This window comes from Leptinotarsa decemlineata, unplaced genomic scaffold, assembly GCF_025532065.1.
Source record: "Leptinotarsa decemlineata unplaced genomic scaffold, Ldec_3_MD MMD2_tig00026282_RagTag_RagTag, whole genome shotgun sequence".
NCBI classification, from domain to species: Eukaryota; Metazoa; Arthropoda; class Insecta; order Coleoptera; family Chrysomelidae; genus Leptinotarsa; species Leptinotarsa decemlineata.
This window is the reverse complement of record NW_027412668.1, coordinates 3,790,984-3,814,762: the sequence shown is the minus strand read 5'-3', so window position 1 is coordinate 3,814,762 and position 23,779 is coordinate 3,790,984. Positions and strand designations below refer to the sequence as shown.

The following is a 23,779-nucleotide window of genomic DNA, read 5'->3' as shown; positions in this document are numbered from 1 at the left end:
AAATCCTGAGGAATTGGTATATTCAATATATTCGCAGATATGCGAATTACACTGGATTTGAAGAGTCCAATTTCAATTGGAACGCCCTGTATATTGAAACACTGCTAGATTCAATGCGAGTCAATGAGTATGGAGTCAAGATTTTTGTATTTCTATAATTTTCACAACATGTACAGGTTTCACAGACAAGCATTCTTATTCAATAAAAACAGTTGCCTTAAAATACAAGAGACTAACAACATACATTTATATATTTTCTCGAGTCCTGACACTTTTAAAAAAAGCTGCACATTAAAATATTTAGTACTATTAGGTAATGTAAGAAAAAATTCAGTATTCTTACAAATTTTTGAGTCGATTCTAAAAGCTACAGTTACATCTATTCCTTAGAAAATTCGTATGATGAAAGGTAAATGAAAAAAGGTTGGTGTTATATCACAGTTGGGATAAGTACAGGCTCAATTGTAAGGCACAACTCTGTTATCTTCTCCTCTGGAATCATCCGCCATAAGTTTTGTTCGCAAACGAAGAAACTTTTCCATTTTTGAAGTCTGTATCGTTGAGTTCACATTCGTCAAATGGCAGTGTTTCGTAGACGTTTTCATTGTTCTCGGAGGGTTTCGATATCACCTTCTTTTTTCGGAGGTACCTGAAAAAGTTAATTGATGAAGTTACAACTTGAAAAATCAATTACCAATGAAAGTTACATTTGAGAAGAATAAACTGAAAGTGTTAGAGATTCGAGTAAGATATCCAATAAATCTTTTTTTTTTGGTGTCAATTGCATGAGTAGTTTCAAGTCATTTGTGACATAAGCAAGTAATAAGGTAGTAAGTTTGATTGCTTCATCTTGTAATGTTATAGATAGGTGCTGAAGAGGCAATAAGAAAAGTGTTTTATTCCGAAACATCCATGTCCGCATTGAGGTTGGCAGTGTTCCATGTAAGTGAAATATTACCTCTTTTATACACTATATCGTGTAGCAATCCTGTGAATGATATCTGGATGAATTCCATAACGTATGATTGGGGTACAAACTAAGTAGGAGAAAGTTTTTTTTGTATGATTCAACTACTATAAGTAGTAGTATTTTTTCTTTCGTGTAACTGGATGTTTATATGTAAGTATGTAGTTGTTTTCGAGAGACCTGTTTCTTCTGGTTTGTTTCTGAAAGTTACTTTTTTGCATGTTCTATACATCTTTGTGAAGAGCTTATTTTGAAACGAATTGTTTTCTTCCTTTCTTTGGAAGAGTCCCACAATTTTTTTTGTATAAAAATGAAGAAGTAGAATGTCAAAACCTTTCTTATTTGAAAATCAATCTCTCCCAAAAAGTTACCCCTATCAATTCAAACTTGACTCTTGTATCTGCTGTGGAAAATCATTAATGATAATTTGGTGCCAAACAAAAAATTCTCATTCATTCCCTAGTTACATATTATTGCAAATATTACCTATAAATCAGGAATGCCACTGGTATCAGCAGAAGAAGGAGAAGCAGAATCCAGAGATGGCTGTAGGAATTACTACTCGGTTCTTCTTTTGGAGGAGGAGCTTGTGCGGGAGGCATTCTCAATTTTTCATAGTAAATAACGTCGTGTTCAGACCCCTTGTACTGATTCGTGATGATGAAAGTAACGCAATACTTCGTTTCAGGCTTCAGCTTATTTTTTCCGGCACTGTCTATGATTATATTTTCAGTTTTGCTACTATTAACCACCTGAAACATAGATTTATTTTCATTCTAGTTGATTTTATATTGATTATCCCAGCAAACTGGGTCAATACATATTAATGTCGTTCAGAACATCATAAATACTGCTGCTATCATGTTGCTTTCATTTATAAATTGCAATTATTGATTCAATATTGAACTTTATTCAAGTTAATTCTTTCAGGTTCATTTGGAAATGATTTTACCTTGACAACTTGTGAGATCCAAGTCTCCCCGAACTGGTGACAAACGTTGTCAACTATTTTCTTGTTTTTCAACAAACGACTGTCGATTTTCTTGGACTCGTTGTAGTCTTGCACAACTACAGTGAGCGTGTAGAACTCTAACCTTCTATCCAAGCGCGGAATCTTGAATATAAGAGTGGAATCGCTTTTGGCAATCAGTTTTGGACTCTGGTCTATGTGATCGCCTATGTTGTCAGTTTTGATAGTCTGCTGCGTAAAATCGCTTTCGTACTTTGTGTTGGCGGATTGCAAGTAGAGATTGTAGTAGGTGCTGTAAGGCAAGTATTTTATCTGAAATAAAAACATCAACTATCATCAAAACATAGTGCTGTGTATCTGGAAAAAATATTGGCAAATTAGCATGTAATAAGCATGAACATTTGAATCTTGAGAAAGTAAATCACAGGACTGTAAAATGAAATAGAATAAATGAACACAATAAACAAAAGTCGACAAGACAAAGACTCTGAGAAAAAACACAACGCCCCTAAAAAATCAGTGGAGGTCAATTGATTGATCAAATTAATTAACCTTTACTGATTTTTTATTCAAGAAACACTTTATTGTGAGATTTTCACGAAATAGTTTTACAAAAACGCAACACGTGTTTCTCCACACAAAAGCGTCTTCAGGCATGTCTTTACTCCTAAGAAAGTTAGTGAAAATCTCACAATAAAGTGTTTCTTGAATACCTTATGGATTTTCACCAAAAGTCTTGTCTTCTGTCTAGAGTATTCATTTATTATATTTCATTTTAGAAGCCTGTACATTAGCATTGAAATATTCGCCAGTAAGGCATAATACAGACTGCAAAATGAACCATCCTGAAGTGTTTTTAACCGATATCCTCCAGTGAATCAGTTCTGTATCATCTTCCCTATGACACTCCAATGAATCAAATATATTCGATAAAAAACTCATTTTATTTGGATAATTGTTTTTTGGTGATTATTACCTATTCGATTTATAAATTTCCACAATCTGAATATGTCAAGTTACTAACTAATTGTAGTCAAATCCGGTGAACGAGCAGGCCATTCCAACGGATCGCGCCTACCAATCAACATGCCTACAAAATTGTGGGGGCATCATCTTGTTGAAAAACAACGGAAATTTTGGATTTATTGAGATTGTTGGCCACAATTTCATAAATCCCAAGGTGGATGAGGTTTTGCAGACTTTCCAAATAAAAATCAGCAGTCAGATTTTCCTCTAGACTACTGATTATATTGAAATATATATGGGACCAACAATATGATTTTCCAAAGCTCCTGCTCAGACATTTATTTTATATATGGGTTCATGTCTGACCAATATCTGGTTTTCCGTTAACATAAGAACAGATTTTAACAGATGTCGGACGAATATCCCAAATTTTGGCGGTTGACATTTCTTTTTAAGCAAAAAGTGCATTCGTCACTGAAAGAAATACTTTGTATGCAGTTTCGATTTGCAATCAAACGTTCGGACATCAACTCACAAATTTGCCGGCCTCGACGTAAATAAAGAATATATGAATTGACTTGTGGTTTTAAATTTTATACTGGCGAAACGGGAAGAACTTTCTCCAGAAGAATAAAAGAGCATAGAAGTAGTTTTTTGAATATGTGGAATTGGCCGCGTTGGTAGTGCGCCCGACTCACGATTGGAAGACCGTGGGTTCGATTCCCGCCCCGACCAGATATTTTTCTCGAGAGAATTTATCTGGTTGAAGCTGGAATAATTCTGCAACCGTGTTAGGAATCACAGGTCAAAAGGTAAGACCTCGTTAGTCCTTAGCTCGCACAAGTTTCTCAACTTCTGAGAGTTGTCGTTCGTATGGGGGCGACAGCTGATTAACGGAAAAACAGATTTTAAAACAGATTTTTAAATGAGAAGATCAGTTCAACATTTGAAAACCATCTTTTGACAGAAGGGCTCAAGTTCAATCACAATTATGAGTCATAATCGTTATAATTTATGACGTATTGCACTTTGGAAAGAAAAGTTCGAAACTCAACCTTTTTGAATGCTTATAAATCAATAGATTTGAGAATTCTGGATTATTGCTCAATGATCAAATATATTTGAAATGTTACACATTATTGATGAAATTGGTAATTAGAATAGATCTCAAAAGTAGATAAAATGAAGTCTCAGGTAAAACTTTCTATTCATTATTCTACAGTATGATGCATTGTTCCTAGAAAGGTTAATATTTTATGTAATGAATTCATCATGGAGAAATTTATCAGGTGTAATGGTCTTTAGCTTTCTATTGTGTCTGAACTATATAGAGACTTCAACTAGAACTTCTCAAAATAATACTGGGTGGTCGTTTCAAATGCATTCAGTCTATTCCGATCCAAAATTATTAAAACAACCAAGTTCTTGAGATTGAGTGGTACTTCAGAATTCAAACATACATTCGTGGTTCAGGAAAAAAAAAATTGCAGAACATCTTACCTGGTAAGTATAATCGTGATAATAGGTTTTATTCTCGACTTTGTAAACCTCGTGGATGTATTTATCATCTTCAGAATCTTTCCTCTTGTCGGTACTGTTCAAGATGATGTTGAACGAGGTTATGGTGCCGTTTTGGTCGAGAGGGTGTAGCCACGTGACGTTCAGATGGCAGTAGTCCGTTGACACGTGACAGTCGACTATTTTGTATGTGACGTTTGTCGGTTTGCCAGGTACTGAAAAAAAATTATGTAATTTCGATAAAGTGGAATGATCCTTGTAAGCCACTGTTTTTAATGCATGGAATTTTAACTGTGACTTCATTGTTTATTCTTGAATCAGCAACAAGAACAAAGGTATCTTTACTTCTCCGCCTCACCACAATAATACTAGACAAGCTAGCCAATTAAAGGTTCCTATCCCAACAAGTAGTCAAATCAAGAACTATAATGAAGTGAAAATGTATAACAAGTTACCTAAAAGTTCAACAGAATGCGTCACGCTACTTTTAGGAGAAACTTGAAGGTAATTCTGGGTCAAAAAGGCTTACTATATATACAACAAATGAATTTTTTGAGGATAACCTCGACACAATAATATTCATGTGTATGTATGTGTGTATATATGTTTATATATATATATGTATGTATATATACATACATACCATTTGTAGTGTTTTTTATTTATACATTTATACAAAAATTACTCAATCGTAGTTTTACCCATGTACAAGATTACACTTTAACAAAGATACTGTTTGTGTATGTGCTCATTTGTGTATATTGGTAAATTTTTATATTTACTTAACAATTTATTAATATTTACCTATATTAATTTTTTTTGCAGAAAAATGTTAGTCGAAAAGATGCATTTCTTATGACATTAAAGGTATATCTCTCTATCTCTTTCATAATTTTTAACGTCAAAGTTTGATTGCATCAACTTTTTTTATTTGCTGGCTTGCCACATCATGTTAGTGGTGTGGTCTCTTCCTCTTTAATTACAGGTAGATGTTTTTTGTTCTGTATTTACCTCTATTTTGAATTCAATTTTAATTTATTATCATTTTTATTTTTCTCACCCTTGTTTTCTGAAAGCATTTTCATTTGTATTCATTTTTTATTATTCAGACCGCAGTATTACACTATTTGCTTCCATTTGTGACTATTCGCGCATCCCCCATATACGATACGAGTCTTGACCCACACTTGCCAATATAAAGGTCTCGTAGTGACCTGTTCACCTTCCTGGAAAGGACAGAATTTACAATGGGTCACATGTGGCCTAAGTGCTGTTAGTCTACAGTCACCCTCTCTACTCTTCAAATACCAGAGATACAGTCCATGTACATCGATATTCAACATATTTTTGGTCCTTCGAGCCGGATAATCATGATTTGAATTCAAACTGTGCAAGAAGGTGTTTTATTCTTTGTTTATATAATTTTAACCTGTATTAACGTGCTTTAACTAGTTGATGAAATTTTTTGTTTCATCTCTTTTCAGGTAGTTAAAACTAGAATCATTTACCTGATTGAACCGAAGAACATAGTAATGTTTTTAGAATATGACACGTTTCAGTTTGAAAGTAGATGATCAAATCCTGCTTGTGGAAGCTATTGAACACGTGTAGTAGTTTTGTGAACCTTCCAAAGTGAAAATCGAAATAAATCTTATTAGTTTCGAAAAACAAAACTATACAGAATAAATGAACACAAAAAATACCAACCTCTGTCAGTAGTGAATCCTTTTACACTAACTTCATCACCGAACGAGGGAGTGTTTAAATTCCTTAAACTGACTCGGAACGAGTATGACTGGAAGGGGATCAGATAGTTGTCATCGACACAGTATTTACCAGGCCATATATTGCATGGTCTAACGTGAGTTATCGAGGGTTTGCATTTGTTGAAGGAGAGATTATTGCATCTCCTGACTTGGACTTCTCTGATTTTGCCACGGGTATCTTCAGGTAATTCGTATCGCAAAGACGCTGAGTTCTGGTCTATGGAGTACAGTTCTAGGTTGACTACAGGTGGAGCCACTGAAAAAATAATGAGAACAATGAAGTTCATTATCGATACAAAAACCGATAACAGTGTTAGCAGTTCAACGAAAAAATACAATCTAAATTACTTTTGATATACAATGTGTCCGAGATAAGGAGGGCCATCATGGGAAAATCAGAAACCACGAGAGAAGTTGATTAAGTTAGAAAAACATTGCTCCTTTTAGAGCTTATTCAACTGACGTAAAATAATTTTGCATACCTCCTGCCATGGTAGTGAAATTCAAATTGTAAGTATTAGTATGGACTCCTCTGTAAATGTTTCTTCCATTTCTCGCCGTTATGATTTTCAACGCGTAAGATGTGTAAGGTTCCAAGCCGTCTATCTTGTAGCTATTTTCCGTCTGCAGTGAGATTTCTTTTGTGAAATTCAATTCGCTGTTGCTCACAATTAAAGTGTACACTATTCGACCATATTTCTTAGAACAATCTACGTTTTCCCAGGAGACATTTATGGACGTGTCTAGAGCTTTCACCTGGATATTGAATGGCAACTCTTCTAGATTTGGTTCCACTGAAAGCAGAGAAAGTTATGTTTTCATAATTAAGTAGAAACATATTCCTTTTCTGATCTAGAATCAATGGCATATGAAAATTTTGCTAATAAGAATGAGATGAAAAAATTGTCAAGCAGATAATGGACACTTCTCAGATCTAATTATGTGGGTCAAACTGAAAGACTAATAAAATTGACATTATAATGATAAGCCATGACAGAAAAAAATGATCTAGGCTAAGTTTTGACCAAGTTAACCCAAGCATCAGGACTGATTCATAATGTAACGTTACCTTACTCTTTTCTGAATTCAGAGTGAGATAACGGTACAAGTGCCACGACTAGCAGTGGATTATACGGAGGCAAGAGCGTGGTTCATTTCTTGACTCCTTAAAGAGGCTCATACTGGGTGCTGAAAAGGGTTACCAAATACAAGTCCTTGTTTTATTGGCAGTCTGGAAGCGTCTCCTATTCCTGTGTAGCAAAGTTGATCTACAGTGACGAGTGTTGAAAAGGGTGCCCTATTTATATAAACTTTTGTAGATGGCGCCCAAATAAGGACTTGGATTTGGTAACCCTTTTCAGCGCCCAATATTGAGCCTCTATAAAGAATCAAGAAACGAACCACGCTCTTGCCTCCGCATAATCCAGTGCTAGTCGTGGCACTTGTACCGTTATCTTACTCTGAATCCACAAAAAGAGTAAGGTAACGTTACAAAATTGGCGCCCAACGTGGGGCCCGATTTTATAATGTTACTTTACTCTTTTCTGAATTCAGAAAAGAGTAAGATAACATTACAGTATGAATCAGTCCTGATCTAATCTAATGAATGTAATTTCAATAGAAGTGTTGAATTTTGGGAGGTCTACTTCAATACTGTTGTAAATCATGCCCGAAAGTAAATAACGTCGGCCGCCGCTGGTAGCCATAAATCAGGCGTCACGTGGATAAGAGCGCGCGAGTGTATGATGATTCCCCGCCACTCGAGAAGCAGCGAGAATAATGCTGTCGATTTCGGCGGAACTTTGGCGAAATTTTTACGGCATGCGTTTACAATATTTAAAGGCTAGCCACGAGGATATGGACACAGTCAAGTAGAAGCTACAGTGCGGTAAGCGAAGTGATCTAGTAAGGCGATAGACATTCAAATAGTAGTTGAAGTGTTGCTGTAATAAAGTGAAATGAGATTAAGTTCTATAATTCAGTGTAGTCAATTATGGTGAACCCACGGGGAAAAACCTAACAATACACTTAGCTCTCAAATCACCTAGTTGCAAGCTCGGGTAAAAACCTACATTTCAACAAAATGAAATGAATAGAAAAAAGTTAATTTGAAAGATATCAGAGTCATTGATTCAAAATGATCTTACCAATTTGGTGAAATAGATGAGCACATGTGAATATCAATACATATAGTGCACATTAAAACACTGAAATAAAAAACACGTGGTAATAAAAAAATACCTGTTTCCAGTGTCTGTAGAACCAGGTTTCTGTCATTTTCATGTAAAACAGTCGATATGGTGATGTTATATTTTGTATAAGGAACCAGGTTCTCCAAGACGACTTCATTCAACTTTGTACTGATGAAACCATTAGACTTTGATCTTGTAGAGTCATAAGAACTGGTACAAATATCATTTTCCAAATTATTTGCCTGAAAGTAAATACTTCCAGTAACGGTAGAACATACATAAGATGGAATACCAACCTTATAAGAAATGAAATAACTTATTTGGTTTGATGGGTCTTCCTGTGACCATTTCAGTTTAATGGAGTTCACATTGGTGATGCCAGATATTTTTGGGAAATCTGCAAAATGAAGACAGAACTATTTTAGGCTGAACTGAAAAGTATTTCAGAAAATCATCAAGTGTTACCTTTGATTCCATCATATGTCAGCTTTTTTGGTCTCCAGCTTGGTTTTCTAATCAACTGGCAAGAAATGTCTTCCTCTGAGAAGTTTTTACTGTTATTCATTCTCTCAGAAAGATACCCTGACCTCTGAAAAATAATAACAACAAAAAAAAATTAAAAGATTTTTTTTACGATGATTCAGAAAATTTTTGTGATGGATTATTTACTCGTAGATAAGGGTTGGGTTAGTTTAGGTTAGGTCCAAATTGAGTGGGTATATTCCACCGCAACCCACAAGGGTTTATTGTGGCTCACACCTATTGACACTCGACCAAATTAACCCAGCTTCTTATGGCAGCAGATTAGTTTGTATGGTGAGTGGTCTTTCAGGTCAGATGGTGATAGTACGGATCTGCCGAACTCTAAAAACCTGATTCGGTCCCCAGCGAGTCAGGCACAAAATATATGCTCTGCTGTTTCATTATTTTCCAAACAGAGGCGACACACACTGTGTTCCGACAGTCCGAATCTCTGCATATGATGATTCAGGTGTTGAGTGTTTTTTTGGCAAAGCCCAAAGCGATGCAAATGACAGGTTCTGGTCCAATGAAGCCGCTTGTAGCACCCTCCTTTGCAAAGGAGTCAGCAGCCTCATTGTCTTCCAGGCCAGTATGGCGAGGAATCCAGACAAGAGACAATCTGTTAAGTCTTCCTCTAGAGACGAAGAGTCGTTTTTGGCAATTCGATACCAATTTGAACGTTGTTTGGTAGAAGCTGGCAACGCCGCTTGACTGTCCGACAATATTGACTTGTGTATGAGGTTAGATGGCAGTTCGTAGTTGACAGTTGAAGACATAAAATCAGGTAATTTCCAGAATGCTGTGACTTCCAGTGTCTACCAACAGTGTGTTGCACTCTGCATTAAATTGATTTGTGCGCACAAGCGTGGATAAGGGTAGTGTAACTATTTACATGTGTTAGCTTGACAGCTGTCACTGTTGATACTGAGAATTAGCCCCATTTCATTTGAATAAAATTTTCAAAAATGGTTCGTGTCGAATCTTAGGATCAAAACATAGAAGCATTCCTTATTTACGCCGAGGCAGAGTTCTTGATAATCCGATTTACTGAAAACATTTCTGGGAATTAGTTCCTGGACTGGAAAATCCGTGTGAACCCCCGCAAAAACGCAAGCGATAGCATTAGGCAGGCAAAGCGCCCACCTAAATCTCGAGTTATCATGGCAGGACAAGAAATCGCCTGGAGCTCACAGGTTAAATACCTAGGCCTAACGATAGACCGCAAGCTTACCTGGGAGAAGCATATACAATCGGTGCCATCCCCGCGCACACCTACTACTACTACACCTACTACCCTATTCAACCGCAAGAGCAAGCTAAGTCTTAAAAACAAAGTCTTACTTCATAAGACTGTGTTTAAACCAATGATTATGTATGCCTCAGGGTATGGAGACACACAGCGAAAACTCACACGTTGAAATTCTGGAACGGGTCCAGAATAAAATACTAAGATGGCAACAAACGCTCCGTGGTATGTACAGAACGCAAACATCAGACGGGATCTGAATCTCCCAACCATTCGGGAGAGTATACAGACTCGAAATAGAGGAGTTTTCGAAATGGCGGAAACTCACGAGAACCCCCAGTCAGGGCCGCGGTAGATTATGATATCGGCGACCCTTCCCGCTTCAAAAAGCCTCTCATCTCCGCGAGGTAAGGTCACTGGCTAGTAACCCCAGGAAGCTACGAGTTGAACAGAGTTCAACAAAGAACACGGCGGCGAGAATTTAGTCTCGACCGTGCAACGCACCTCTCAAGAGTTCTAACTAAGCCTATATCACAGGCAGAGAGCACGAAAGAGTCAGGGATTTGAAATCCAACTCGATTTAGCAGAAGATAGGGATTGCCTGGGAATTAGTTGAATAATTTTAAACAACAAGAAGTGTAGGTAGAGCCAGAGGAGCAGGAAAAAATCTGGCTTGGACGAGAAACAGAAGGAAATCGTTATGTCCCTAGTGATTAACCCCCCTAATCCACAACAGTTCCTCGTGAAAATGATGTCTCAACAACCAGCGTGAAGAAATACCAACCCTATAAGCTAATGATATTACATGAGTTTAATGAAGACGACTCGGACAGAAGATTGCCGTTTTGTGAGTTGATGTCCGAACTTTTGATTGTACATTGAAACTGCATATTACGTATTTATTTCAGTGACAAATGTCCGCAAACGGAAACGTCAACCGCCAAAATACGCGATATTGGTCAGACAAACCCACGTATTTTTCGAGAAAGTCACATTCAAACTTCTAAGAAAATAGTTGTTTGGGTATGAATAGTGGCAAATTATATTGTTAGTCCTATATATCTAGAGGAAATCTGACTGGTGATTTATATTTGAAAATTCTTGGAAACCTCTTGAAAATCCAGTTGTTTTTCTACACGATGGAGCGCCTCACATTATTATAGGCCTGCAAGGGATTAGTTGAATCAGACATACCAAGACATGTGGACTGGTATGGGTGGTTCGTTGGAATGGCCTGCTCTTTTACCGGATTTGACTCGTCTCGATTTTTTCCTTTGGGTAAATATTAAATTGAAAGTTTATGTTACGCAACTTGGGAAAATACAGGAAAACAAAATTATCGAAACTTGTGCTAGCATTATTCCAGAAATATTCCAAAATTTCAGAAATGAGTTCAAAAAAAGGCTGTTTTATTGCCTAGCATGTATTCCCATGTTGAAGGTGTGTCAATAAGCCGTATTTTAATACTAATCTATTGTTTCTGAATATATTTGTGATTTCTTTAGTTTGTCATCAATTTTCCTACTACTTTATCAATAGATACAGATATTAAAAAATTAAATAAAAGTTACCGTTTTCATTGCAAACCCTCACATCGTCGATAGCCCAAAAGCCAGATACATTCAATTTTTTGTCTACAAATTTGGTTTCCACGAAAATGTTTACTTTTTCTATTTGGATGTTTTCTTCCTTCAGTTTAATTTCCATCCATTCTTCATTCTGCAGAAATTTAACTTAAATAAGACAAGGAGGAATTTTAGTTGTCATCTATAGAGCCCAAACAACGTATTTATAACTCAACACCAGATAGCGCTGTTTCAACCCGCCGTAGGTCTCATCAGTGGTACTAAGCTGAACCACAAATGCATTGCTGGACTCAACTGTCCTCAAAAGACAAGCCTAAGTGAAGAAGGGCGATTACATCTTCCCTTACAAGACGCCATCTATGGAATCGATAGGGAATTCGATCCTCGAATATCAAAGATAAACGAGGCTCCTTTTGGTTCTAGTTTACACCTGGTTGCCTTGCAGTGAAAGACTAATCCCGTCAGTAGCCAATGTCGAAGCTTGGCTATGCTTCGACAGAGCCATTTTTGATATAAGACGATTGAGTTCTCTGTCGACCCAATAGATGGCGTTTTCGCAAGAGGGGATGTCATCGCCCTTACTCACGGAGGAATTTTACGTCATTTGAACAAATGCAAAAATATACTGTTCAAGTTCACGATAGTAACTTACTATTGTAGGGCCAATTTGTTTCAGAACCTTCCTCGATATGCCATCTTGATAAAAGAAGGTTATTTCGCAATTTCTGCAAGATTTAACAAAAAGTGAGACGCACAAGTCTCTACTGGAGATGGTCAACTGTGGTCCTAATCGAGAGATGTGGGAACCGTTGGTGAACAAAAATTGATCTGAAACATATTAAAATTGGGAAATCATTTTTTTGACGTTTTACAGCAATTGAATTTTCACCGTTGGTATCGACTTCACTTGTGGTTGATAAACAACGTTTTAAAATAATAATAATAGTTATTATTGTTTATTTGGTAATAATGATTATTATTTTTTCGTTGAAAAGTATACAATTTAAATATATATATATATATATATATATATATATATATATATATATATATATATATATATATATATATATAATATATATATATATATATATATATATCATCTACCAGATCATGTCAAGAAACAATATGAAAACCGAACATTTCTGAAAATTTAAAATGCATATATTTAGTAGTAGGCCATATTATAGTTTGCATGAATTTATTCAAACGTGTTTGTTGAATCAATTCACAGTGTTTTTATTGATCTAACAAATTACTTCTTTAATTTGTTCCATTGCCTACTTTGTTAATAAGAGTATTCCTTGGACAATAAAGTAAATAAATAATTATTGTTGTAAATAATTATGTTGTAATTATTGTTCCCGAAAGAAAATAATGCCGTCCGCCACTGGTAGCCATAAACCAATGGTGACGTAAGAGCGCCCGAATGTACGATGATTCTCCGCCACTCTAGAAGCAGCGAGAATTCGACGTAACTTCGGCGAAATTTCTACTAGCTACGAGCGTATCGACACAGTCAGGTGGACGTTACAGTGCGGTACGCGAAGTGATCTAATAAGGCGGTAGACATTCAAATAATAGTTGAAGTTTTGGTTGAAGTGTTTGTGTATTTAAAGTGAAATTATAGTAGATGAGCACACGATGGTAAATGGGGATTTACTCGAGCGTCATAGAGACATATTAGGTTGCAAAGCTTAGATGATGAGAAGAAAAAAATGTTATATAATATATGCCTTTTCATCGATGGGAGAAGCAGCTATACATTTTTAAATATGTAAAAAAATACTGTTGCATGGACATACTCGAGCGCGTCAGATATTGATAGCATCAATGTCCTACGTATTTTTAATAATGTTCGTATGTTAATCTGATCGTTTGCATGATGGGGTTGGTTGTACGTAAAAATTAATCGTACGCGTCAGATTTTCTAAGGGGGTGTTAAGTGCAACAAAACGCAAACTCGCGGCCATTATTATAATGTGCAAAAAAATTCGCCATTTTGAAATACTCAAGCGCATCAGATTAAGATATATATGGTTCATCTTTATGTTCTAGACGTGCTGTCTCATAATCTGACGATTATCTAGAGGGATTCGCCTAATCTGACATTTTTTTTTTAAATCATTGAACTTAAATAATTAAAAAGCTCAGGAAATAGCATGCAAATGAATGAGTGTATGTTTTTTAAGTAGAATACTTGTATTTTTAAGAAAATATTAAAAAAAATGCTCAAAAAAATTTAATTTTTTATAATCAATTGATTAATTAGTCATCATCTTCATCACGAACGAGTCTCTGTGATCAGCTGTGATGGCGTCATGGCAACAGAATTCAGAGTGGGGACGGAGTGAGAGAGTAATAGATAGAGAAAAAGTGAAAAAATAATAGAAACTCGGAGAGGGAAATATAGGTATCATACAGCTGAACGCATTAAACTTTATCGACGAATTTTTGTTATTTCGGCTTGCGGAAATCGTCAGATTATATATTTTTCGTTATCCTTGAATTATTTCCTTCAAAATAAAACAAAATTAGCTACGCTCGAGAATGTCGAAATGACGTTATTTTTTTACAACTTTGCTGCCCTCCCCTTTCTTTACGTCACTCTCAAATTGTCAGATTACTGGAATATACACTTTTTAGCATGTAATTAACTCACCCTATCTTGATCTGACGCGCTCGAGAATTTCTGATATTTTTTTTTCTAATCTGATCATTTATCCTTTACGGGCGGCCTTGAATGTGGGGCTCATATTTGGTGGATGTACTTAACCGGGTACAATGTATCCCCCTGTATATTAATCTGCCGCGCTTTAGTAAATCCCAAAAACCCCGCTTGGGCTCCTCTATTATAAAGGTAGGTTTGATTATTCAGTGTGGTCAATTATTGGTCAACCCCACGGTAAAAAACGTAACATTATCGTTAACAAAGCTTGCTGAATCAAGGTTAGGTTTGATTTAAGGCCTCCATGTAACCGTCACAAAAACAAAATATCCAGAAAAATAGATGATAATAATATATCACTTATTCTAAATAGTATAATTGAAATCCATATATACTTTGGTGTATTTTCCACAAGCTGCAATTAGTACTCCTCATTAGCATATACATAGGGGCAAGTGGTTCCATTATAGTGTGTTCGATCAACGTTCTATTCAGGTTCACGTCAACGAGCTTAATCACGCCTTGGGCATCCGAACTCAGAATGAAATTCCTCCATTCCTGTGCAGACAGGATGTTCGAGTAGGCCTGAAATATTTTTTTTAATTACAGTAACAACAAATTTACTGCACCATGTACACTTGTCAAATCTAGGAAGTGACTCCAAAGTCTTGGCTTAGCACCTCCCCTCAAATGCACGTTCATTAGGAGACCGTGTGTGTGAGAGGGAGAAATATAATTCTCAAGTCTCTTTCTAGTTTTGACAAGCGGTAGATGAAAAATGTAAAAGCTAGGTGAAAAAAGTGGGACAAAAATGTCTGATTTGATGTCTCAAATAAGGTAATGGAACCCATTTCTGACATAACTCCCATAACTGACACTTTCGTGGTCTCTTTCTATCTTTCTATTTTGACGAGCGGTGAGACGTAAAAAAATGTGAAAGCTAGGTGAAAAAACTGGGGACAAAAATGTCTGATTTTATGTCTCAAATAAGGTAATGGAACCCATTTCTGACATAACTCCCATAACTGACACTTTCGTGGTCTCTTTCTAGTTTTGACAAGCGGTAGATGAAAAATGTAAAAGCTAGGTGAAAAAACTGGGGACAAAAATGTCTGATTTGATGTCTCAAATAAGGTAATGGAACCCATTTCAGACATAACTCCCATAACTGACACTTTCGTGGTCTCTTTCTATCTTTCTAGTTTTGACGAGCGGTAGATGAAAAATGTGAAAGCTAGGTGAAAAAACTGGGGACAAAAATGTCTGATTTTATGTCTCAAATAAGGTAATGGAACCCATTTCTGACATAACTCCCATAACTGACGCTTTCGTGGTCTCTTTCTAGTTTTGACAAGCGGTAGATGAAAAATGTAAAAGCTAGGTGAAAAAAGTGGATACAAAAATGTCTGATTTGATGTCTCAAATAAGGTAATGGAACCCATTTCTGACATAACTCCCTAACTGACGCTTTCGTGGTCTCTTTCTAGTTTTGACAAGCGGTAGATGAAAAATGTAAAAGCTAGGTGAAAAAAGTGGATACAAAAATGTCTGATTTGATGTCTCAAATAAGGTAATGGAACCCATTTCTGACATAACTCCCATAACTGACACTTTCGTGGTCTCTTTCTATCTTTCTAGTTTTGACGAGCGGTAGATGAAAAATGTGAAAGCTAGGTGAAAAAACTGGGGACAAAAATGTCTGATTTTATGTCTCAAATAAGGTAAAGGAACCCATTTCTGACATAACTCCCATAACTGACACTTTCGTGGTGAACGTCAAAAAATAAGCAATATTAACTTATAACGACAATGCTGGTGCTGGATGTATCAAAAGGAATTCTGAACTATTTTAGTGCCGCGGTTTTCTGACATGAATGTCAGATATTGGGGTCGTCAATTTCCAATAGAAAAGTGGTGACAAATAGGTTGAATAAATTCCTTTTTTGATGTGAAACACACTGGTGGTTGAGACATATCGAAATTAATCTCTGTTCCAGTAGCTAACATCTCTGTCAGGTATTGGTTTCGACACTGTCAGATACTAGTTATTCAATTGAGAAACTTATGCCCTTCCATGGTTGAACTTTCTCTTTTCATTAAAGGTAACAGAGTATTGGTGAAAAAAGGGCATCAACAGTGTATAATTCTCTGCTAATAATGATAAAGAGTGTATGACTGCTTTATTGACTGCAAACACAGCCAAACGTGGCTGTTTTTTCGTACCTTGAAAAGTACTTGGAGGAATGCAGTTCAGCAGTAGAAAATTGATAATAATGGCTGTAAGGTGAAGGAAGGACTTTGCAACTATACTCGAAAAGGCAATATTGTTGTTAGTAACTCCGGATGTACTACCCAATGGATTTAACTCATGTATGTCAGTTATTGGAGAAAATATAGCTCTGTATGTTAATAAGTAAAAAAAAAATTGAATCAACTTTTTGAAAAACTATCATGCATACATCATTTAAGGACATTAAAATATGAATTATTAAGCTGTGTGTATGAATTTGCAATGAGCCGCTACTGCCTATTTGTTGAATGTTTCGATATATAAAATGTTACCGATTTTTTTTTCCTCAAAAAGTCATTTAATGGTTCCTTTACCTATATAGTTTTCAGGAACCATCAATATCATCGGAGATTACTCAGAAATAAATTCCAAAAATCGACAGCCTTCAAACCCCAAAAAATAGTGACACTGAAAACCTTGGTCGCAAAATCCCTAAACATAAGTACTGTCTCTCAAGACGGGTTTCACTTACCAAGCAGTTGGCATTATCAAGAGATGACTAACTTTAATTATATTTGGGTGAATCTTAACCTTCGATAATGAGGGCCATTAGATAAGTGTCATCAATGCTACGGCTGTGGCTCGACGCTAGGGAGTAAGCAGATTGAGACCCCGACGTCAAGTCACAAAACCCTCGAAGCCTGTCACTACCAGAGAAGTAAGCGGACTGAGAGTAGAAACGTCGAACAACTGAAAATACCAGACGCGGTTCAATTCGGACTTCAAATCATCATACACAACACTGAGGTCTCAATCTACCAACTCCTCAGGTTTGACAGGCTGCAAGGGATGTGTGACTTGACGCCTGGGCCTCAATCTGCCTACGCTCCCAAGCGTCGACGCTTGGGTAGGCAATTGGGTGTATGAATTTAAGGACCCATCATGCTTAGCATGACAGCTCAAAGGGAATACTTCAACCAGAAATAATTGATGAGTCAAAATAAACGAATAATCAATTGGTTCATTTGGTTTTGAAAAAAGGTAGAAATAACTGAATAAACATTGAAACAAAAATTGTCATGTTAAATATGTGACAAATTCTGTGCCTACACTATGTCAGTAAGTGCATGTAGCACTAGCAATATCATTAAGAAGTCTAGATTTTTTTAATTACCTCAATGATTGCAGTGTTTGACATTCATTTATCACGTTTCAAATAATAAATCGCCGGTAAAACTCTAGTACCGAACCGACTACTACAGATTTCCAGAAAGGACCGTTACCGATATAAGCACGTCTTCCCGACCCAAGAGGGCAGTTCAGAAAGTGAATCGAGCGGCTAAACAAAAAATTCAAATAGTGGAAATATATTAAGCGTAAGTTGCTAAGTGTTGTAAATAAATTAGTTTGTGATTAGTGAAATATTGTTGGAAATGAATTTATTTAAGACAGTTGATTTATTAATTTATCACAATATGTATTCTCTAATTTTCTGGCTGTCTTTATCAACCTAATTTATTCCCTCAATAATGCAAACAAAACAAATATTAAGAAAGTAGTTCAATTCAAATCGAAGATTTATTTATTTTATGTGATAATATGCATGGTTTGGAAACGTTTCAAATAGAAACACTTGAAGTGTGATGTTCTGTTCTAAAAATAGCAGTTCCTCATGTAACTATGCGAATATAACAAGGAACAGCACATAATGGCAGAATGTTTTGAATATTCATTCAGAAATTTAATGGACCTTGAAATTTTTATAGCCAATTTCAAAACTCTCAATTGTACAAATTTAATATATTTTTGTTGAGTTTATTTTCCTCAATTTCGTTCTGTCAATAAGTAAATCACGAACTACAGGATGTTCCAAAGAAAAAGGACATCTAGGAAAATGCTAACGGAAACCCTGAAAAAAAATGTATTGGCGCATCATTTTGTTCACCTTGTAGTTCACTAGAGTACCGTTCTTGTACTCATCTTTAAGTTCCTTCGGCAGTGTGTCGAACATTTTGAAATGTATTTCTCTGTAGTCGATATGGAAGTAATAGCAGGGGTAATCGTACGGGTTCCATCCATTACAAACGAATATTTCAACAAGTCCTTCAGCCCTAACGGAAATCCTTGCCTGAACACATTATCCAACTCGACCTTTTCACTGAACTCTTTTGAGGTATTAAAGGAGTATAGTAGGAAGATCTACAAAGTGAAATTTCAGTTGAATTTGATGATCTTTTAGCGACTGTTTGAAAACTCACCTTCCCACCTTCTATCGGAAATAAATTCTCTGGTTTTTTGGGAACTTGTCGATTTTCCAATCTTTCAGTGACCATCTTGTATATTACATACATTATTTTTTGAAAATCCACAGTTGTAGTCATTATTTATGGCAGGAATGAATTTTGTTGCTGTAAGGAAGGTTCATTAATTATGTTTTGGAGAAGACAATGAAAAAAGTGAATGAAATATTACTACCGGTGAAGTTTTCGTTTTATACAGTTATACAGTGCATTTCTTCAATGTCCTGCCCTTTTTTTTTGAACGGGTCAACTGAAGAAAATGAAATTTGGGATAATAAAATTCACTTTATTTTGAAGTGAATTGGCAGATGAAACTTTCTAGATGGCGACTTGGCGCCATCTGACATAAAAATTAAATAGAAAGGGGGTCTCAAGACACATTATTTTGAAGCAATTCAATTCAATTCAATTCATTTATTACCTTTTTTGCCATATGAAATATGTTAGGTTCGTCAATACACAAGTAGAATATAGATAGGTCATTTATACAAATTATGCAATGGAGACGCTATTCATAAATATAAAAATAAAATTTACACACTATACTCATAAATATAAAATTAAAAAATATACACACTATATCAATTTTTACACAGATACATGTATATGCATATACTTATACACGAATGTTCAACAAGTTTTAAACCATTGTCTACTATATCCAATAACGTATTCGGCCAAGCCAGCGTAGAAATACGCAACATATGGAAACCCATCATCAAGCGAAAAATGGCCAACTCTCGCCAAAACGGTCATCGCTCACGGAACCAGTGAAGCGGAAAATGGAAAGCGGGGATAAGTGAAAGTACTCGAACGACCTATAAATAGTCATCTCTCGGAGGAATCAGTCCAGTCATCACCCGAAGACGATTGTAGATACTAACAATCGAAACGTCGTGAACTAACGTGACTTGGAATCTCTCAACTTTTCATTTCTTTATTTTTATTTATTTTTGTTCAATTGTTCTATTTTTACTTGTATTTCTTTTCACTATTATTTCATTTCAGGTTTTTTTGATAAATATAATTGTTATTTTCGGCTTTTCATTTTTAATTCTTCTTTTTTGGTTGTTTCAGGGATTTCAAATCATTTTATATAGTAGACAATGGAAGTCCGAACTAGTGAAATTCAAGTGGATTTTCATATTTCTCATAAAAATTTATTTATTCAGTAACTTTCATTTTGTCCCCTTCAAAGTAGTCCCCTTCAGATATAATAGAGTTGTGCATGCCAATCCTCAGAGCAGTTCTGATGTGCACTTTTTGGTATGTCCTTGAGCTCTCTCGGTGATTCAGTTTTTATCTCCTCAATCGTCGCAAAATGACATCCTTTCATGGGTCTCTTCAATCTTGCGAACTGAAAAAAGCCACAAGGAGCCAAATCTGGTGAATGCGTTGGCTAAGGCATGATAACGTATTTTTTGGGCAAAAATTACGAACAAGTAACGACGAGTGAGCAGGTGCATTATCGTAATGCGGAAGCCATGAATGTTTTCAAAACATTCCGGACGCTTTCTTCGTATAGCTTCTCGCAAGCGGCGCATAACTTCATGATAATACTCCTTATTGACCTGGACCTGGTTACCGTTGCAGTCATTCAACAATTCCTGAGCAATGCTCATGCGACAGTTTTTTTGGCCAAAATTCAGCAATTTTAGAACGAACTTCGGCCACACGCTTCATGCCCAAAATTTACGAAAAAATTGCATGATATGAGCCAACCGATATGTCGACATCCCCAGAAACTTCTGTAATAGTGATTCAAGGCTTCTCCATAAAAATTTTCTTAAATTTTTCAACATTTTCATCGGTCGATGTTGTGCTAGAGCGTCCAGGGCGAGCGTCGTCATTCACATTTTTCGGACATAGAGTACAATCATCGTATACCACTATCAACATTTCAAATATTTTTGAGCACTCAATTCCATTTTTTACACAAAATTCTATGCAAGTTCTTTGAACAATTTTTTTCCATAGCAGAAAATCGCCGAACACGCAAAACATTATTTCTAACTTTTATGCCTCTCACCAACAAAGTAAACCAGCCAAATAACTTAAACTGTGAACAGTTCGGGGCGTGTGTGCCAACATAAAATAAATAAATAAATCGCTAATCGTAGCCCGCGAAATTCGAACATTCACCTTATTTCTAGAACAAACCTCGTAAATTGATTTACTCCATAAAACACTTCAAATTACAAAGTATGGCCCTGAGATATCATACACTGACTAAAAATAGAAGAATAATAACCCGCATATCAATGTGAACAAATTACTTACTTTATCTCATTAATTAAAGTTGTATTCCTTCTTGTATAAATTATTTCTAGGTGCTGTACTACTATTGTATTTAAAGTTTTTTGTTAAATTCAAATTTAATTGAGGATAATGGCATCGAATAAATGAATGAACTGGTAGGATAATCAACAATCATTTTATGATATTGAATTATTAGGTATACAGGGTGTAACATAAGTACGTCAAAATATTCAAGTGACGTATTCCTGACACAATTTTAAGAAAAAAGGTATATATGAACTTGTGTCCGAAAATGCTTCGTTTCGGAGGTATCGAATTTCGTTTAAATAATTTATTTTTTACAAGAGTTATTTTCAAAAAGCGAACAAAAAATTCAATTTCAACACCCCGTATCTCCGAAACGAAGCATTTTCAGACACAAGTTGATATAGACTTTTTTTCTTAAAATTGTCTTAGGAATACGTCACTTGAATATTTTAACGTACTTATGTTACACCCTGTATACAAAAATAGGTAATGTTTAAAATAACTCGCTAATTGGAAAGATACATTGTTTGCATTTGATGTATTAGATGTCAATCAGCAATTGAGATGTTATATGAGATGATTTTATAAAGTGCCTGTGAATTATTAAACAAACAGATGAAATAGAAACTAAACAGTTCAACACTGTTTGTCAATATAAATCATTCATTCCTAGGTTAAACTCATTTGGGAAAACTTATAAATAATAAATGGATACTCACTAATGTTGGGTATGCTGTTTTGACTATTGGGTATAGGATACACCCAGCCTATTCCAGTGTACCTTTCCAATTCCTCTGCTATACAGCTAGGATAGATCACATTTTTTTCTTTTTTGACGATGTACGTTAAATTTATACCCGTCACATTAATAAAAGGATAAAAAACGAGCAGCAGCACTAGAAAGAGCATTTTCTTCCTCCTGTAAATACGCGTGGAATAGTCGCAGGAAAACTACATGCATTAGCTAAAACATATTCAAGAATATTTGCATAGCGCGGCCGTGCTTGAAGATAATACAGAATTCTTATCTCCAATGAAAATGTTTACATAAGCAGCTGATGTATCACATACCATAGAGAAGGAAGGGGATCAAATTAAAAGTTCACCGATGGTACTTACTTGTTTTGACGCAGATTATCATATTTCATTAGTAAGAGCAAAACAATTCATTTGTGGTTGATGAATATAAATAGAAAGGTCCTTGAATTATTCGATGTAGTCATTCTGCTCCAAATTACAGCATATTTATTTCGAGTTGTGTAGTGTTTAGACAACTCACAATACAAAGCGAGCATAAAGGATTGCGTGAACCGTTAGAAAAACAGGTGGTGTTTTAACTGTTGCAGGTGTGAGTTGACGAGCCAATGAAATTCCAAAGTGTTTGAATCTAGCGGCCAATTCGCACGAAAATAATAATAGACCAGTGAAGAAGGCTGTTAGAAACGCATGATATACAGGAAAATTGATAATAGCATAAACTATATTAGAAAAGATGGACAATATTACGCTTTTAACGGAAAAACATAATTAAGGTCAATCCAGGGTCGGGGGATGAAATGGGACGAATTTTAGGAGAGAAAACTGGTTGTTCACCCCCAAAACTAGACCCTTCATTGAAAAAAATTAAAAACAAATGATGTAGGAATTATAAAGATCTACAATTTCATTACGAAATTGTTTGCGCATAACCTAAAAAAATTACGAGATAATTTGGAAAACCAGGTGTTTACTTTCGCTTTTTTTCTGTTTATTTTGCGAATTTTTTCAGTTAAACATCAAAATAAAATGAATATTTGGATTGAAAATATTACAGAATATGTAGAACAAAAAAAGAGTTCTACTCACTTACCTAGTAGAATTTGGAACCTGTGGCCTAAACCTTAATCTCATAAATACTGTATCTCGACCGGCCTTTCACTAATCAATTCAACTTTATCAGGAGATGACAATCTTGGTCATCTTTACTGCCTACTATAATTTGGACGAATACTTCAATGACAAGACCTATTGAAACTTTCAGAAAGATAATTTTATTTCATTTTAACAATTATGAAATACTAGCGAGCTGTCCGGCTTCTTTCAATGCTGATACTAAATAAAAATTCACCCACCGGAAATTTAAGAGCATGGAGAAACTGATGAAAAGATAGATAATTTTTTTATGGACCCGCCTTTTTCCTTCGCAGCTGGCTCCCCAGATGGAATATTTAAATATCCTTTCTTACACATCTCTGAAAATATAGTGATATGGAGAAACAGTGATGAAAAGGTAATTTTAATATGTAAACGCGCCCCTTTTACCCCAACGAGGTAGCCACAATTGGAATATTCGAAAATCTTTTCATATTGCAGATCTAAGCAACTATGTACCAATTTTAGCTTCCTAGGACTCATCAGTACGGAGAAACAGAGAATATACAATTGTTTCATCGGCACAACGCATTTGGTGTTTATTTTCAAGTATATAATGTTTATGTAAGTGTATAACTATGTCTGTTGGAGTGGTGGGTATGTATATACACACCATATCCGGGTGTCCAAAGAGTCTCAGTACGGGCTAAT

At 35.6% G+C, this 23,779-nt stretch overlaps 1 protein-coding gene across 1 annotated transcript; it reads right to left on the bottom strand.

Moving 5' to 3' along the window:
* Positions 1-135: 135 nt before the first annotated feature.
* On the bottom strand, positions 136-22,484 carry LOC111508196 (uncharacterized). The gene is given in 19 exon segments (XM_074179547.1): positions 136-649; positions 1,454-1,719; positions 1,920-2,249; positions 4,404-4,636; positions 6,129-6,443; positions 6,670-6,981; positions 8,429-8,621; positions 8,676-8,776; positions 8,845-8,968; positions 10,932-10,939; positions 11,719-11,866; positions 12,386-12,561; positions 14,797-14,986; positions 18,577-18,749; positions 18,752-18,810; positions 18,812-18,830; positions 18,890-19,039; positions 21,937-22,136; positions 22,337-22,484. Coding segments are annotated over 19 exon segments (3,177 nt in total). The 5' UTR covers positions 22,366-22,484; the 3' UTR covers positions 136-498.
* Between the last annotated feature and the right edge of the window lie 1,295 nt (positions 22,485-23,779).